Source organism: Arachis hypogaea, chromosome 4 (assembly GCF_003086295.3).
Source record: "Arachis hypogaea cultivar Tifrunner chromosome 4, arahy.Tifrunner.gnm2.J5K5, whole genome shotgun sequence".
NCBI lineage: Eukaryota > Viridiplantae > Streptophyta > Magnoliopsida > Fabales > Fabaceae > Arachis > Arachis hypogaea.
Window position 1 is genome coordinate 12072206 of NC_092039.1, and position 20198 is coordinate 12092403.

The following is a 20198-nucleotide window of genomic DNA, read 5'->3' on the forward strand; positions in this document are numbered from 1 at the left end:
AGAACGCGGCAAAGGGCAGACGACAATGAAGACTCGAGGAGGAATGATGGCACCGACGAGAATGCACCCGATGAGAACAGCGTTAACTAGGACTCGACAGAAAGTGACTTCTCTCTCCACTTCGTCGGAGAGTGAGGGAGGTGGCGAGAAGGACACTATGTGTGAAGAGAGAGTTCAAGGTAAATTAGGGTTGAAAACTAGAAAAGTTATGTCTTTTATTTATTTATTTTGAAATCTAATTTATTCCTATTCAATGTATTTAAAACAGTGACCGATTTAGCAACTAATTAATTTATAAGTTATTATTTAGTTGGTCGCAAATTCAGTTGCTAAAAATTACAATAGCGGCTGATTTAGCGACCAACTGCTGTAATGCCAAGATTTTATAGTTGATCGCTAAAATTGGTCGCTATATTAACCCTTAGCAACTCATTTAGCGACCAACTATTTTCTCAGCCTATTTTTTTGTTAGTTGCTAGCTAATTCGGTCGCTAAATTATAAAATAGCAACCAATTTAGTGACCAACTGCTTTAAAACCAACATTTTATAGTTGGTCGCTAAATTGATCGCTATCTTAACACTTAGCAAACGATTTAGCGACCAACTTCTTAGTGACCAAATTAGCAACCAACCATTATTAATCTTGTTTTTATATTGGTCGCTCTATTAACACTTAACAACCGATTTAATGACCAACTTTTAGCGACCAAGTCAGCGACCCCCATACATTATTAAGCTTGTTTTTATATTGGTCACAAAATCAGTCGCTAAATTACAAATAGCGACCGATTTAGCCACTAACGAACTCGAAAATGCCTTTTTTTGGTTTCAGTTGCTAATTCGGTCACTAATTGAAATTTAGCGACTGATTTAACAATCATTTTTTTGTTCTAAAAAATTTTAATTGTTGTTCATAGTAACTGATTTTATTAGTATCTAAAATCGGTTGCTATTCTAAAATTTTTTTGTAGTGTTATATTTTGGAACGCAATATATTTAAAAGATATTTGTGTTGTCATATATATTTTAAATGAAAAGACCTAAATATTTCAAATTTTAAAAAATAAAAATATTTTTATATTTTTAATTAATTAAAGATTTATTTATCTTTGAATTAACAAGTCATGAACTTATTTTTATTCTCCTCTTTTCAAAATGGTGGGTTGAGAGTAACCACAAATGGCATCATACATAGGGCACGCGCGCGCACAACAAAGCCAACAAAGTCAATCTGTCGTCAAACTTCGTGTCGTGGCTTCTCCTCCTTAGTATATATAATAGTATTATAATACTGTATTTGCACTAATACTCTTCCAAATTTCTCATTTCTCTTAATTAATTAATTAATTGAATCATTAATTTTTTACTACTCCCTCTTCCTCTCTAACTTGGATCCCAACTCCAATCGCTTTCTGATTTCCACCATAATTTAATTTTTGTTTTAGATATTAATTTGACAACCGCATCCTTGAGCTTGCTACCTTAATTAAATATCTATAAAAGGCCCCTACCCTTCTCTACCTCCTCCTTCGTAACAAGCCAAAACTCTCTTACTCTTTTCTCTTTCACTTCTTTCTTTCTCTCATTCTCTTCTTCACCTCTTTTCAACTGAAAACCAAAACATACAAAACCTTGTATTACATACCTCTTTATCCAAAGTGGGTGTTAATTAATTAAGTAATTAACACAACATCCACCATGGATATGAAACGAAGGCTAAACAACAACAACAATGACAATAACGACAATGACATGGACCTCCGAAGAGGTCCATGGACCGTCGACGAAGACCTTACCCTCATCAATTACATTGCCAATCACGGCGAAGGTCGCTGGAATTCTCTTGCCCGCTCTGCCGGTATGTCCTTCTTATTTTTATTTTTTTGAAAATAAATTATTATTATTATTATTATTATTATTATTATTATTATTATTATTTTGGTGGTGTGAAAGCTCCCTCCACTATTTCTCGTCTTGTTTCATCATCAATCCATTTCAGGGTAGAAAAGCCAAAATTTACGTTTTTCTTATAAATATATAAGAACGGGATGAATGAGAAATTATATGTTCATGGACTTTAAGTTAATTAATGGCATAATATATAAAAACTAATATATTTCTTGTGTGTGGTGGGACATGAAATGAAATATATAATATAGTTATAATAATTATAGGTAATTGCTTGGAGGCAGGCATCTCCAATTATTGTGATAATAAAGAAAGAAAAAGAAATATGAACACTTGAACAGAATACACAACTCAAAATCATTATGTGTGTTTCACAAAAACAAAAGTGCCGCAACAATAATGGATAAAAATGCTCATTATTTTTTTTCCCCTTTATTAAATAGAATTTTGCTAAGCTTTCTCAATAACTTTACCAAATTAAGCAATTTTATAATTTTTTTTCATTGTTATTGTTATTATTTATAGGACTGAAACGAACCGGGAAGAGCTGCAGATTGAGATGGTTGAATTATTTGCGCCCAGATGTTAGACGTGGTAACATCACTCTTGAAGAACAGCTTCTTATTCTTGAGCTCCATGCTAGTTGGGGAAACAGGTAATAATTAATAATAATTAAATTATTCAGTATTAGAGATAAATGTTATTTTCTTCCTTCAGTTTAGGTTTTTGGGACGAATGATTTCATAACATGATATTCGAATAAGAGTTCCATCCTTGAAGAATAAATTCACATTATTTTTAATCATTTTCTTAAATTATGTGATCTAAGTTGTTAATTTTAATTAATTCATTTATTAGATGGTCGAAAATTGCTCAATACCTACCTGGAAGAACTGACAACGAGATCAAGAACTATTGGAGAACTCGTGTTCAAAAGCATGCGAAACAACTCAAATGTGATGTAAATAGCAAGCAATTCAAGGACACCATGCGCTTCCTTTGGATGCCAAGACTAGTGGAACGGATACAGGCGGCCGCAGCAACGGTTACAACTGCTGCGACCGCCGCTCCCAATTCTCCGACTTTATCAGCTACTAAATCAGTCACTATTATCAACAACAATAATACTACTACAGCGTACAACTTCGACAACCTTAACAACAAAAACAACTTGGAGGTTCATGGTGGAAACATTATGAATATGAGCAACAACAACTTTGGCTATGCTACTCCATCAGAGAATAGTAGCACAGGAACATCATCAGATTCGTTTGTCACACAAGATTGTTACAACAATAATAATAATGTTCATGTTGGTAACAACAACAATGACCCTAGTTCGGATTATTACCATCAACAAGGAAATAACAACAACCAAGTTAGCTTCATGGATTGCATCACTAGTCCATCCTCCATGTCATTGTTCCCACATCAAGAGATGGATTTCCAAGCCATGGAATTACCAAACACCCCTTGGATTAATAATCCCTCTACATTCAGCAATTTCTGGAATGATGAAAACATGTTGCTTCTACAAAATCTAGGATGTGGTGGTGACAACATGTGAATTATTGTGATGAGGGAGAAACGGTTATAGTGTGTGAAATTATTTACTAATTAAAAAAGTGAAGGAAAATCAGAGAACATGACGACAAAATTATTATTAAATAGAAATAAATTTTTATATGTAGGATAACACACATAGGAACCGATTTAAAATGTGAATTATTATTTCTCAGTTTGTAGTTTTTGGTTATTTAATTTTCCTTTTTTTTTAGAGGGGGTGGGTGGGAAATAGATGTAATTTAAGGTTTCTTTATAAATATAAGATTTCATTCTTTGAAATTATCAAACTTTGTTTAAATTTTTATTTATTCTGCTTCTCATCTTAATTCCAAAACTAGTGACTAGAGTAATAATAATGAGTGCAATATAGATGCATGGTATCGTACAATTAAATAATAATTTGTAGACGTGTTCATAATTGATCTCACAGAAACATTCTATCTCCTTTTTCATTAGCCAAGTCCCTATTATATTAATTAATTAATACTCCCACTTTTGAAATCTTGTCCACGGGACCTGAACCAGAACCATAACCCGGAAAAAGTGTATGTTTTATGTTTCTAGAATCTTATAATTTACATTATGAAACATTTGTGTAATATTTTTTAGTAATTTATTTAAAATTAATCATATTATTATGAAATGGAGTGTGGTTGGTTAAACTGAGATCCATATATCCCAATTTATTTTATAATAAAAGTTTAATTTTAATATATTAAAAATATAAAATATTTTACCTTATCATTTAAACACATTTATTTTTTTAAATAACTATTTATATAATTAATATAAAAATAGTTATTTTTATTAATATAATATTATGTAATTAATATATATATAATTTTTTATAATAATTAAAAAATTATAGATAAAAAATATATTAAATAATAAGTCATCGTATTATTAATTACTATTTATTTTTAAAAAAATTAATTGTAATTTTAGACACATGGTTATGTATAATTGGTGGGCTAGCTTTAAGTTCAAGCTGGCCATTAATAAGGACAAAATTTTCAAAAGTTAAAATATAAATAATTTTCAATTCTCAAAAACTTGATACTCATTGAAAGATGAAAATAAAATTTTATTGTTTAAAAAAATCGTTTATTTTATATTTCTATCGTATTCGAAAAATTAGTCACTTCTCACCTCATAAATACTTGATAAAAAAAAAACACAAATAATCAATCTATTAACCATTATCATCATCATTAAGCTTAATCTTTGTCACCTAAGTACAATTCCAAAGGTCCTACCCTAAAATTTTCTATCACGCCTTGTTGGATTTAGTACGGACACACACAGATTCAAAAATATCAAAATAAATAAATAAATAAATTTGGTCCACACCTTTAACCTAATCCGCATGATTTCAAGGGCAATATGGTAACTTCACAGACAGCGCACGTGCCGAAGGAGAGGAAGTATGAAAACGTGAGAGAATAGTTTGGAGAGAGAAAGGGGAAGATGGTTATGGCGGCGGGGAATCTTTGTAGGCCGCGTGCCTATATCAGAACCTATTTTAAGTGGTCCCCACAAAACGTGAAGTGTTTAGAAGCTGCCACGTGTTACCTTGCAAGAAAAGTGATGACTTGTTTTAAGGGGAAGAAAGGAGCCGAAAAATAGAGTATTAAAAAGAGAAGATATCTTAATTGGGAGAGTTATGTTAATCAGATGCTTTAATTGCACTAATTCAAGAATTGACAAACTCCTACTATTTTACTCAGTATTAATTAGTAGGTCTAATTATCCTTTTAAATGTTATCATAGTATTTAAATTAGTAACATTTTTAATATATATTATTTTTTGAAAATATAAAAAATTCAATATTTTTATTATTTAAAAAGTAAAAAATAAAAAGATGAGTTAAAACTTTCAATATTTTTTTATTCCCTCTACTCTGTCTAATGTGAAATAAGTCTTCAAAATAAATAATTCACATATTATATATATATTTTCAAATGGTATGAATAAATAAAGTTATTTTTAAATAGATAATAAACATTTATAATTAATGTTTATTCAATTATGAGAAAAGCTTTATATCTATGTAAAAAATATATGGATATTATCCAAGTCTTTTTGGCTATACGCGCCTCTTCTAATCTCCAAATTGTTTGTGATTCACACGCTATATATAACGTAAACTTTCTATGATCTTTGCTCAACGTAAACGTAAATTTCTTCACTACTACGTCGTTATAGGCTTCGTCGTTCTCCTCTACTCACGTTTTCTTTCTTGTTCTTCTTCTTCTTCTCTACTCGCGTTCTTTGTTATGGATCTGTATTGATTTCAACCTAACTAGCTTCGTCGTTCTTCTTCTTCTTCGATCTGGATTTCTGAATTGAAACAATGAATGACTCAACTTTAAATCAGTTGAATGAGGTTATTACGTTGAGACAGCTAGGAAATGATTGCTGCATGCTATCATAAGAATCTTAAACACTGAATAAAGTAAAAAGAAGCCACCGAACTGAACAACATTCATCTGGTGAATCAAAATCACAAAGGCCACCGAACCGAACAATGTTCATGTGGTGAATAAACGGTGATCAACTTTCAATCAACAAGAATAGTATTTCTCCTCCTTTTCCTCCTCCTTCTTCTTTCAAATTCGTGCACGTAGGTTCTTCTTCTTCTACTTCTTCTTCTTTGCGCACACAGATTCTTCTTCTTCTTCTTTCATTCTAATCATCACCAACAACATCAATATTTTGCTCGGTTAAGTGGAGTTGCTCATTTTGATTCACGTTATTGTTAATGTGTTCAGTTAAGTCCTTGTGCATGCAGAAACGTTTTTCTTATTGATTGAATGCTTATCACGTTTATTCAGCACATGATTGGTGTTCGGTTCAATAGTGTTGACCATTTCGGTTCACCTGATTGTACTCATTGAATGAAACATAATCCATTATATGAAATCAAATTCGAAACACCTCTGTTTACAATTTAGATATTATCAATTCAATTCAGATTTAGAACACCTGCATCCATTCAATTCAATTCAATTTAATTTAATTTAACAATTACATTCCATTCAATTTGATTGAAAAAATAATCCATTAGCAAAATGTTGGTGTTGTTGGTGATGACGATAACGAAAGAGGAGAAGAATAAGAAGAGAAGGAGGAGGAGGAGAAAAAGAAGAATCTGTGTGCGCAAAGAAGAAGGAGGAGGAGGAGGTATACGTGAATTTGAAAGAAGAAGAATATAGCGTATGCATATATTTAAAAGAAGAAGAAGAAGAAACACAGAGGAGAAAAAGAAGATAAAGTGCATGTTTTCACTCGTCATTAATGCGCGTGACTCTATTTAGGTTTGGGTCAACTTGGTTACATAAGTTTGTGAATGTGTAGTGCGCCTTTTCAATTATTATAATTAAAGTAAATGTGTTATTGAAAAAAATTGTTAATATCATATTCATATTTAAAATAGACAATTATTTTAAATATTTTAAATTTAAATCAGATTCTTTTAGGAAAATAAAATAATAAACTTAATTTTTTATATATAATTCTTTAGGTATTGTTAAGAATTTACCATAAAAAGAACAAATACATAAACAAAAATAAACCGGAATCACTTATTTTCAAAATAAATTTGTAACTTTAAGTAGGATAAAAGAATTTCGGCTTATATTTAATTATTTTCATTTACTTTTTAAGATTTGATGTCGTATATATAGTTGTTAATTTTGAAAATTCTTAAATATGCGTGACAGAGATCGATTTTCAAACTCTTTTATAATGAGAAGTAGAAAAAATAATGATAACGTTTTTGTGAGATTAATTAATTAAGTTAGACGATTTCCCATTTCCTTTTCAGCTAAAGTCAGAAATATTGTTTGCAGCAAAAATAGAAGGGTCAGAAAAATAGTATGGATACGTATGAGAAATGTATTCCAACACAACTTGAGTAATCCACAAGCGTATATAACTGGACTCCACAACCCCAACATGCGACGACTTTTTAATTGGGAATAAATTCTTTTAATTTAACTGATTTGGATTCATCGAGTGGTTAGCTCACTCGTTCGCTTAAATAAATATCATAGATTTAAAAGCAGACTTTTAAATAAAATTTAAATCTCCGACGATTAGTTCTTGACTTGTCGGATTAAAAAATACCGTGTGCATAAAAAAATTATCTTAATTTTTTGTTTTTAATTATTTTGTTAAATGTGATCTTTTATTATTTTATATTTGTTTAAAAAAATTAACAAGATTCATTCTCCTTTTTTATTAAGGTTTTCAATCGATCTGTGAGCTTTCAAATTTAAAAACCAAAAAAGAGTGGCTAATGTGTGTAGAACAAGTGATTTTTTTTTTTAAATTTGGACTTTTAACATGTAGATCATTAGATGTAAAATTGTAATTTATAAGCAAAATATAATTAATAAATTTAATATTATTATGAATTTAAGGCTTTTTCAGTATTATAAAAATAGCAAATTTTATTCTAATAAATCATAATAAACGACTAAATATAATATATGTATAGAAATTCAATTTTGATACAACTATCGGTATAAATTAATTTTACATATGCATCTAATTACGTAAAGTTACATGAATTATTTTTTATATACAAGTATTTTTTTTATACAAGTCTTTACAAGTCATTTATATTCATGCACTTCATATCGTTACTGCATTTTCTTCTTCTTTTTCTTCGTTATCGTCGTCATCAACACCACCTCTTCCTCCTCCTCTTCTTCCTCTTTCTTTTTTTATTGGAATTTCTTCTTCTCCTTTCTTTTTTTATTTCTCCTCCATCATCAGTTATCTCATTGTTGAAGATAATGAATAATTCAGGTTCAGATTGTTAATTGAATCAGAACGGAATTAATTATTGTTTTGAATCCAATCAAGTGGCCGAAGTGTGGTTCAATTTAGAAGAAAAAAATATAGCATTAGAGAAAATATTTTTCTGTATTTGCAGCAAATTTGCATGTAACACGAAGATATTTGGGTGTAAGACGAAGATATTTAGGTGTATTTTAAGAATTTTGGGTGTATTTTTATTCTGATAAATTCTGTATAATTCAAAATAATTCTTCATCTTCCTCCTCCTCATTTTCTGTTACTTTTTCTTTTTTTTATCATCATCACCATTTTCTTCTTCTTTTTTTCTTATTCATCTTTTCTTTTTTGTTTTATCTTCTCAAGTTTCTTTTTGTTTTAACTCTCTTAATAAGAATAAAAACAAAAAAATAAGATAATGAAGAAGAAAAAATACATAATGCTATAAAATTACTTGGAAGATGGTGAATTTACATTCATTTAACTAAAAGAAATAAAGAAATAAGAAAAAAAAGAAGAATAAAATGCAGCAGAGGAAATATTTTTCTGTATTTGCAGCAAATTTGGATGTAACACGAAGATATTTCAGTGTATTTTTATTCTGATAAGTTTTGCATAATTCAAAACTCTTCTTCTTCCTCCTTCTCATCTTCTGCTACTTCTTCTTCTTCATCTTCTTATTTCATATTCTTATAAATCTTCTTGGGAGAAAAAAATCAAATAAAAAAAGCAAAATACATAATATTACAAAGTTAATAGAAAAAGAAGGAGGGAAAAAAATGCAGCAACAACAACAGTAGTAAAAAAAATGACGATGAAGATGAAACATGTGAAGAAAAAGAAAGAGAAACTCAAAGAAAAAGGAGAAGAAGAAGGAAGAGGAGGAAGAGGAGGAACGCAAAGCGCGCTATGAAAACCATTGAGTAGCGCACGTGTTGACACACTCGCATGGATGATCGTTTTTTTTTTGTTGGATTTGACTCAATTTATATGACTTGTAAACTAAAATAACTTGTATGTGTAGCACTTTTTTAATTAGCAGAAAATCTACCTTTTATATTAATCGCGTAATTGATTATCAAAAAATGGATACGATTAGATAATTATATAAAAAATTTTATAGTATTAGTGCATCAAAATTATTGAGTAGAAGCACAAACACCATCTATATAAATGCCTTCTCATTCCATTTCTGCCATGAAACTATGCTTTAAAAAAATGAGTGTAAAAAACACACTTACTATCTATTTTTTATAAAGAAGAAATATTATATGTATTATTTTTATACTTTTGATACTAAAATTAATTGATAAAAAATGAAATAAAATAAAATTTTTATTTTTATTTTATATATATATATATATATATATATATATATATATATATATATATATATATATATATATATATACTAAAAATAGTGTAAATATTATTTTTTTTAAAGATACGACATAAACCAATTCTTCTAAAATATATCAGTATTTATTATATATCCAAAAAGGGTATATATTATGAAATTGAACCATCAACATCCAAGTCTTATTGTCAAGAACAAGAATATGATTAATTTGATTCTGTGTTACTAAATTTCTATTTTAAAAAATAAAAGTTTTTTTTAAAAAAAAAAAATCATTTTAGTTTTAAAAATTCAAACATAAAATTACTTGTTAGAAGTCTATACTTTTTTTTAATTCATTTTAGGTTTGTTGTGGATATATAAACCCTCATGTCTCCATTGAATGGAAGCTAATGACTCATTTAGATCCATCAATTTCCTTTTTTACGGATAAATGACTCGACACAAAGCTAAGCTTATTAGGCTATTACACATATGTCAATCTTAAAAATCGAATATAATAAATTAAACAATCTAAACAACTACTATATATATAAGGTGACATGTGATAAATATATAATCCTTCATTTGCTTTTATATCTAATAAATTAAGATTTTAAAATAAATAATTTTATGATATATTATTAGAGTTTGATTCTTTTTATTACTCTTAAAAAAAATTAATATGATACAAAACAAAAAAAATTAAACAAAAATTCATACTTAAATAAAAACCTTATGAAACAAAAAAAATCAAATGTATAAACATAGTAGACATATCTTTTACTTAACCTTTCAAAGTTTTAGAATAAATAACTCCATAATATGACAACTAAAAATATATATATAACCAAAGTCGCGCTTGGTGTGGATGAACATTATAATTACGGAAATAATTTTTTTATTTTTTTAATTATTTTATAAAATGTAATCACTCATTTTATATTCTTTAAGTTGGACAAAAAGATATATAAAAATATATTAAATAATAAAAATTAAAAAATAATTTTCCACAAATACATAGGTTAGAAAGTGTTGGCCTTGGCCCACGATCCAAAATGCATTCGGCTGGTGGGTCCACAGGCTCATTAGTCAAGTGGCTGGACCCTTGCTGCACCTACGTGGGAGTAGAAGAGCCCATCAAGGCCCATATAGATAGGTGGGACCATACTTTAATTACTAAGTACCACACTAAATTGTTTCTCCTGACCAAAAAAAAAAATCTTTCTCAACACTTTGATCGGTTTTGTTTAACAAAAATGTTAGGCAAACACTAAAAGTTAATTATTAAATAATTTATTATATATTCAAGTAGAAATATATAAATTATTTAATTTATTTTTAATATATATTTTATATTTTAATATATATAATTATATAAATAATTAAATTTTACGTACTTGTAATAAGATTTTTTTAAGAGATTAATTTATTTTATAATTATATTTTTAAGAATTAGTTATTTTATTATAAGAGTAAAGTATCGTTTTTGTCGCTAATGTTTAGGGTAAGTCTCGAAGTTGTCCCTAACGTTTCAATCGTCTTATTTAAGTCCCTAACGTTTCAAAATTTACTCAATATTATCCTGCCGTTAGAAATCCATTAACAGAATTGACGGCGGGACAAAATTGAGACGATTTTAAAACGTTAGAGACTTAAATGAGACGAAAACGTTGAGGACAAAAACGAATAGTTTTATCCTTTAATAATATCAATTTTTTACTGTACATAATATTCAATTATTTTTTAATCACATCTAAGTAAATTATACTTAATCACATTAATTACTTTTATTCTAAATAAATTTATTTTTTTTATAATTTTACACTTAAAGTTATAAGTTTATATAATAATATAAAATAATTTATTTAAAATGAAAGTAATGTGATTAAGAGTAATTTACTTAGATGTCATTAAAAAATAATTGAATATTATGTACAGTAAAAAATTGATATTATTAAAGGATAAAACTAAAATTTATTTCTATATATCGTTTTTGTTCCTAACGTTTTCGTTCTATTTAAGTCTCTAACGTTTCAAAATCGTCTCAATTTTGTCCCGCCGTCAATTTTGTTAACGGATCCCTAATGGCAGGACAACATTGAGTCAATTTTGAAACGTTAGGGACTTAAATAGGACGATTGAAATTTTGAAACGTTAGAGATAACTTTAGGACTTACTCCAAACGTTGGGGATAAAAACGATACTTTATTCTTATTATAAAATCTATTGTGACTTTATTTGTTTAATATATACTAAAATTTTAATTAAAAATATAATTTAATTTATTTGATAGAAATAATTTTAAAAAATATTTAAAATAATAAAAAGTTATTAGAAACTAAAATATTTATATAATGTTTACTCTTAATTAATTTGATTGCGCCATTGAGCAATCTGATGAAATATGTGATGTCATATCGATTCATAAGTAATGACCACGTTTCCTCAACTCCCCAATTAAAGAAATAAAGAAAAATTAATTAATGTCACATTACATCTGGTTACTGTTGGAAAGGCACACTTCATGTGTTTGTTACAATGAACCTGTGGGCACTCAATGAGCTTATCATGCCAGAGCTACGACCTTGAAAAAAATAGAAAAGAAAAAAAGAAGAAAAATAAGACGAAGAAGATTGGACCCTTCACTAGATTAAAAGGGCAAATAATACAATTCTTCGTATTTCTTTCTCTTTTTAATTTTCAAGAAATTCTTTTCAATTTTCAATATATTTCATTTATTTTGTTCTTTTATTTTAAACGAAGAATTTCCTTTGTATATTTAATACGTATTTTATATACGATTTTACTATACATTCAAACGTTTTTATTAACTAAATTTAATTAAAGTTATTTAAATCTAATAAAAATCACTCACACAACTTTTTTTTCGTATTTTTTTTGCACATTTTCTTTTTATCATTGCTTTTTTATCGTTGCTATTGCCGTATTTTTTATTTCTTCTCCTCCTCTTTAATTTCTCGTGGTCATCACTGGTATTATTTTTATTTTTTTTCTTCATTTAATTTTTTTATTTGGTTTTTATGATAAAACAAAAAAAATTATCAAAAAGTGAAACAAAAAGAAGAAGATAAAAAAAATTATCATGATAATGAAGAGAAAAAAAAAGAAGAGGAAGTATTTTAAATTATGCAGAATTAAATAAAAATAATAATACCAAAATTTTTTAAGTGTAATATAAAAAATTTTTTAATTTTGACACTAAAATTTTTTAACTGTAACGCAGCTCCTTATTAAGAGAGATAAAAAAGAATAAGAGTTTTGAACTGTGCAAAATTTATTAGAAATAATACCAAATTTTTTTAATTTTGACTCATAAAATTTTTTAATTTTTATACCGAAATTTGATAACCATGACACAGAAAATGTCTTAACAATTTTTTTTATCATTGAACTAATTGAGTGGTATTGAACTCAATAGATTTAGTCATTCTTGTGTCATTTATAATAAATTTATGTAGTTTTTAGTTTTAAAACACATTTAAATGTATTTTATTGATTGAGTGAGTTAAGATTTTAGATTTGTGGTTTTTTAAAGATTTTTTGTATATATAAAAAATTTCGGTATCATTTTCAATAGTTTTTTTTGTGTTATTAACAAAAAAATTCTATGTTATTTTGTTATCTTAAACTAATTCGTGATTGTTAGAAAAGTAAAAGAGAATAGTAGAAAAAAGTTTGTGTTTATTCAAATTGTGTGTATAATAATACAATATAGAAGGGTCTTTATACGTGCTAAGAGAATGGAAATAATGAAAACGTAATATCATATAATAAATATTCAGATATGCTAAATAATTCTAACGAAAGCTAATTGATCCTAATCAGGGGCGGAGTTAGGTGAAATATTAGAGGGGGCCAAAAATATTTACACAATAAAATAAGACTAAAATAAAATTTTAAGGAGGGGCTAAACTGAAATTTACATATAATTTACATGTAAAAAATTAAAATTAGGGGAGCCATTGCCCCCTTTTTATGTATGTAGCTTCGCCCCTGATCCTAATATATTCTAACATCTCCCTTCAGACTCAACTCAATTTGTCACTTGAGTTTAAAACTTATTTAAAACAAAATATAGAAAAAAAATTATCTAAACTGATGAAATGGGTGTAGATAGAACTGCTGGAAGGAAGCGCAAACGGAACTGCCACAAGAAAAAACGCAGACGAAGTTGCCGCAAGGGAAGTGCAGACGAAACTGTGGCAAAAAAATGCAAACGAAACTTCTGCAATTAAAGTACAGATAAAACTGCTCCAAGAAAAGTGCAGACAAAACTGTCGGAAAAATGATGAATTTCCCAAAAACTATCGAAAAGGCGACAAACTGTGAAGAAATGGTAAAATGTCGGAGGATGACGAATTGTCAGAAGGTGACAAAAACTATATTATTTCTTCATGAGAATAGGTAAACAGTGGATGATAGTGATGTTTGATTCATTAGACTCGGAAAGGCACAAAATGGAGAGGATGAGCTATTAGGTGAGGTGAAAAAGTATCAAAGGAGTAATAAAAAATAAGAAAAAATGACATAGAAAAAAAGTGTGAAAAATACAGTGATTTCACCATAAGAAAAATAACCTATTGTCTTCAAGGGGATACCAAGATTTTGATACCATATTAGAAAAGTAAGAGAGAACAGTAGAAAAAAAGTTTGTGTATATTCAAGTTGTGTGTATAATGATATAATATAGAAGGATATTTATAGATGTTTAGAATCGAAATAATAAAGACATAATATCCTATAATAAATATTCAGATATGTTAAATAATTCTAATGAAAACTAATTGATTATAATATATTCTAACAGTGATATAATATATTCTATGTGATATTGAACAAAGAAAAAGAAAAAAAAAACATAGAAAAAGAAAAAAAAAAGGAGGAAAAACTAATATTAATATTAAATTAACTGTGATATAATATAATGGAGATAATAATGATAATAAAGAAAGAGGAACAGAAAAAAAAAGACAAAAAATCAAATCAAAGAAGGAGAAGAGAAGGAAAAAAAAAAGAAAGAAGTAAAAAAATAAAAATAAAAAAGAAAAAAGAAGGGAAAAAAAAAAGAAAAAAGACGAAAAAGGGAAAGTGGAAGAATAGAAATGAAAACAAAAACAAGAATGTGAACATATATATATAAATTTGACTTGGTTAAACTTAGTTAAAAAATAATTAGGTTATCTAATATTTTTGTTTTATAAATACTTCTAATTTCTTATCTGATTTTATGTGTTTGCTTTTTATATTATTTTTAAAATTTGTGAATGAAAAAAAAATATATATATATATAGACATCTCTTTGAATAAGCATGACATCTCCGGAATTTTATATAATATTAAATTATATTTATTTTTTAAATAATTATTTTTATTATTAATATAAAATAATTACTTTTATTGATATAGTATTACAATAAATACATTTATTTAATACTGTTTTATATTGAAAAATGTATCAAAATTATATATATATATATATATATATATATATATATATGAAATCAATCGTTTTTTCATTGAAAATACCTACAAATCAGCAAAATAAAATTAACTGGGCAACAAATATCCGAATTATTGAGGGGGGTGGAAAAGTTAACAAATGTATGTATGTTCTTAGAAGCTTGCATCGTTCCATCTGATTTCCACCAACTCGTTTGAGTGACATTTGACCTTCTTTAGTAATATTATTTGGGTTTCGGAAAATTCAAAGATAATGGTGTGGCATCTTTGAAACAAATATATATATATATATATATATATATATATATATATATATATATATATATATATATATACATATATATCCTTTGTTTCTGTGTTATTTTATGAACTATGAAGAATTTGGTATCACAGCCATCAATTCCAGTGCACAAGCTAGGTAAGGAGCAAATTACAAAGCATCAAATAAATAAAACAAATTAATGAAATAATCTACAAAACATTATTTGTGCACTAACTAAAATAAAAGGAAAAAAGCGACAGCGATATTATTATTACACAAATTAAACGATGTTTTGCACAATTCAATCTTTTTTCCCTTTCTTGTTCCACTTTTATACTGTTGTGACACATAACGCATCAATCCTTTTCAATGGTTGTACTTGTATCTTCATTATAATAATCAGTAAAACAAAGTTTAATTACTTTGTCAGTATTTATAATTTTATTTAATTTTAATTAAATTTTTATATTTTTTAATTAAATTTTTATATTATTTTTAATTTTATAATTAGACTTTTTTATATAAAAAATATTAAAATTAATCGAATATTTCTCTCAAAAAATATATGGTTAATTAAATATTTAAATAAGTTCTTAATTATAGATACTTTCAATTTGTAAAAAAATAGTCAATTAACTATAATATTTTTTATATTAAAAATGATTTAATTACAAAATTAAAAGTTATGTAGGGACCTCATTAAAAGAAAAAAATATAGAGATTTAATTAAAAATTTGATAAACTATAAAAATTAACATAGTAATTAAACCAAAAAATTTATGGCTTTAATTTCTAATGTTTGAATTAAATTATATGATGATATTGAGTCATTATTTTTATTGTAAAAGTATATTGATAGTCTCTACTCGTGTTCTAATTAACTCGTTAGAGAAATTTAATAACCAAATTTAGTTAAGTTAGTCCAATAACTTAAGAATTAATATCTAAAAATTTTGGTTGAAGAGGAAGAAAAAAAAGCATAAAAAGAAAAAAAAAGACTTAGTTAAATTTAATTACAAAAATAATTTCTTCGCTTAATATTTATTTTAAATCGTAATTTCGTCCTAACATGTTTTTTTTATTCTATTTTAACTTTTTAGTCAAAATTTTTTTTCTCAAAAAGTATCATTTCTTCTGTTATGATCTTCTAAATAATGACAATAATTATAATTATAATAGTCATAATAATATGGGTAAATTATTAATTTGGTCTCTTACGTTTGGGGTGAATTCTGTTTTAGTTTCTAATGTTTAAAGTGTTTTATTTAAATCCAAAAAAATTTTGATTTGCATCAATCAGATCTTACCGTTAAGTGGGTGTGAAATTCTTAACGTCGTGTCCAACGTGGTAAGGGAGAGGGGACAGGAGTTAATAGACGTGTAATCCTTCTCGCCTTTGGACAAAACGCATGCTTACCCTGACTCTTCTTCTTATTCTTCTTCTTGTGAAGCACGAAACGATAACAAAAATAAAAAACCCTACCGATCGTCACTCAAGGGTTGCGATTCGTAGCTAGAGAGGTGACATTGTCCTTCAGTAATGTTAAAGGTCCACAACAGCAATTAGTTTGAAACCCTTGCTTTTCGGAAGAAGATCGTATCAGGTATTCCCTTATCAAATCTCCTCAACCTATTTGATTTTCATCTTAATGCATGTTGATATGTAATGATGCATGTTGATATGTGATTGTTTTGTTTTATAGTTTCATATTCGTTTCTTGTTTTGTTTTGGAAGTTTTTATTTTGCCCTAGTGATTGAATTTATGGATTTCTATTGTTGTTGATCAATGTGAGAATTTTATGAAGTCTATTGTGTTTGTCTAATAGATTGTTAAGAGAATGAGTTATTTTAGTGTCAAGATACACCATGGGAGGAAGTTTGGGTTTGATAGTGAACCTTTACACTATGTGGTGGTTGAGACTTCGATAGTGGACTAATGTGATGAAGATAGGTGGAGTAGGTTCGAGGCCATGGAGATAGTGGTCGAACAGGGATATGTGGCAAAGAACATCGCTGCAATGTGGTATAAGTCTCCGAAAGATGAAACAGATGTAGGACTGAGGATGCTTTACACAGACAAGGATGCAATGGACATAGCCAGAATTGGAATGAGAGACAACATGGTGGAGTTTTTTGTTGTTCACAAAGATAGTGCTACTACTAGGAAAGGTTGCACCATTGAGAAAGTTGAAGACATAGATGGTAGTGAGGCTGCTGCACCCACTGCAGAGACTGTTGGGTCTGGTCCAATTGTGTTGCACAAGGTCCAATCATTTACTCAGGCCAAGGTGGGTAAGAAGCCCAAGGTGGTGACAGAAGCTCAGAATGATATGTTGGAAGATGATGATGAAAAGAGGTCAGAGAGGTCAGATTTTTCAGGTGATGATGAATCTGAGGATGATGACTACCAGTCAGGAAATGATGATGAGGGAGACAGTGATGAACAGTGGAGTGAAAATAGCTTTGGCGATAGTGATCTGGAGGTTGTATTTGATGACAACGATGATGATTGAAATAGTGATAGGGGTTTGTATGATGTTGAAGTCACAACTATGAAAAATTTTCAAAAGATGAAATAGAGTGTTCTAACTGAGAGAGTACAAGGAGAATTTAGTGGCAGTGTTAATAAGGGAAAGGAGCAAGTGGTGGCTACTGGACTAAGGGATGAAGATGATGGGTATGAGAGTGAGGAGTTGTGGGATGTCCCTGTAAGTGATGCTGAAGGGGATTCCTTGTTAAGGAAGTACCCATTGTATAAGAGTTTGAAGAATATGAAGGAGTATAAATGGGAGGTTGGGACAATGTATGTAGATAGGAATCTTTTAAGGAATGTGCAACTAGCTATGTTGTGCACAGTGGCAGAAGAATATGGTTCTCAAAATGTGATAGCCATAGGTGCAAAGAAGGTTACAAGTGGTTTACTTACTGCCATAAGATGAAGAGAGACGATACATGGCAATTGAACATTTGTTACAGAAAACACACATGCAGTAAGGCAACCAAAATTGGTATCATGAGTTCTCAATGGCTGAGTAAGGCTTTTATGAAGAAGATCTGTGAGAACCCTAAAATCACGTTGAGAACTTTGATAAAGAAGACTCATAGCAAGTGGAATGTTGATATCACAAAGACCAAAGCTACCAGAGTGAAGTAGCAAGCCATGGATGAGATTAATGGTACTTATGGAGAGCAATATAGGAGGATTCATGACTATGCTGTCGAGTTACTGAGGTCAAATCCGGGTTCCACTGTTTAGATACAAGTGGAGAGACCTCCTGAATTTCAATTAGAGACACCAATTCCTGGTAAGGACATGAGACCACGATTTGAGAGGATCTATATCTGATTGGATGCTTGCAAATGGAGTTTTATGGTATGCAGACCCATGATCGGCCTTGATGGATGCTCATCAAGACTCCATATGGGAGTCAACTTCTAACAGCCATTGGATGAGACTTCAACGATCAGATTTTACCAATTGCCTATGTTGTTGTTGAAGCAAAGACAAAAGACTTATGGAGATGGTTTTTGTTGAATCTATGTGACAATTTGAAAGTTGATAAGATTAGATGGTGTACATTCATGAGCAACCAACAAAAGGTAACTCTCAATCTAAGCAGTACTCACCTAAACTTGTGTAATTAATTATGTCTTTAATTCATGTTGTGCTGTTATTGACTGGTGCTGTTTTTATATTCTGCTTCCAAGAAATTAATCTCTATCTTTGATGAGTTGCTGCTTGCCATAGATCATAAGTTTTGTGTCAAGCACTTATATAGCAATTTCAGAAAAAGGTTCTCAGGTATTTAGCTAAAAATGATGATGTGAAAGGCTGCAAAGGCAACATATGTCCAGGAGTGGGAGAAAAGGATGAAGGAGATTCAGCTGGTTGATCAAGGAGCTTACAATCATCTCATGAAGATCCCTGTCAAGTATTGGAGTAAGTCCAAGTTTAATTATTTTTCTAGAGTTGATACACTTTTAAACAACATGTGTGTGTTTTAATTCTGTTATTGTAGAGGTTAGAGAAAAACTCATTGTGTCTATGTTAGAAGATATTATGATTTATCTAATGAATAGGTGGGTTGACAACAGACAAAGTATAGTTACATATGCTGGAGAAATTTTGTCAAAAATAAACAAGAAAATTGAAAGAGAGTTTGATAAGAGTGGGAAGTGGTTGGCCATATATGCGGATAGAGACAAATATGAGGTGTCTAGCAGTCAGGGTAATAGAGACAAATTTGTTGTGGACTTAAACTTACATGAGTGCTCCTGTAGAAAGTTTCAACTAACAGGTTACCCTTGTGAGTATGCCATGAGTTGCATTAGGAAAATGTGTTTAGATATTAAGAACTATGTGAACAAGTGCTATAGGAAAGAGATCTACGTGGACTGCTATCAACATGTAATCTACCCAGTGAATGGACCAAATCTCTGAGCCTGAACTGAGAATGATGATGTGCTCCCACCAGTGTTTAGGAAACCAATAGGCGTCCAAAACTAAGCAAGAAGAAGACTGGTGATGAACTACGCAACAATAGACCACTGGCTAAATTATCCAGGACTGGACAACAATAAAAATGTTCCTATTGTTTTGCACTTGATCACAACAAAAGAACTTGTCCTAGAAAATGTAAGGTGGAAGCCTTAGCAAAAAAGGTAAAGTTGTTGTTGTCAATTTGAACACAATTTCTTATATGTGATTGTTGTTACTGTCTGATGAACACAATTTTGTTGAACCCAATCCCTTGATATCACTGTTTGTTGTTATTGTTTATAGCATAATGCAGCTCCACAAGCCAAGAAAGATGCTGGCACAATTAGGACTCCAAA

At 28.8% G+C, this 20198-nt stretch overlaps 1 protein-coding gene across 1 annotated transcript; it reads left to right on the forward strand.

The window, feature by feature from the left end:
* Positions 1–1528: 1528 nt before the first annotated feature.
* Positions 1529–3762, forward strand: LOC112796298 (transcription factor MYB78). Its single transcript, XM_025838677.3, has 3 exons — positions 1529–1859; positions 2435–2564; positions 2768–3762. Exons 1-3 carry the CDS (start codon positions 1700–1702, stop codon positions 3474–3476), a joined length of 999 nt encoding a protein of 332 aa, XP_025694462.1. The 5' UTR covers positions 1529–1699; the 3' UTR covers positions 3477–3762.
* Positions 3763–20198: the final 16436 nt, after the last annotated feature.

Excerpts from the sequence above, each read along its gene's own strand:
- LOC112796298 (XM_025838677.3), top strand. The coding sequence starts at position 1,700 with ATGGATATGAAACGAAGGCTAAACAACAACAACAATGACAATAACGAC. Across the intron at positions 1,860-2,434 it reads TTCTCTTGCCCGCTCTGCCG|GACTGAAACGAACCGGGAAG; the intron begins GTATGTCCTTCT and ends TATTATTTATAG. Across the intron at positions 2,565-2,767 it reads CATGCTAGTTGGGGAAACAG|ATGGTCGAAAATTGCTCAAT; the intron begins GTAATAATTAAT and ends TTCATTTATTAG.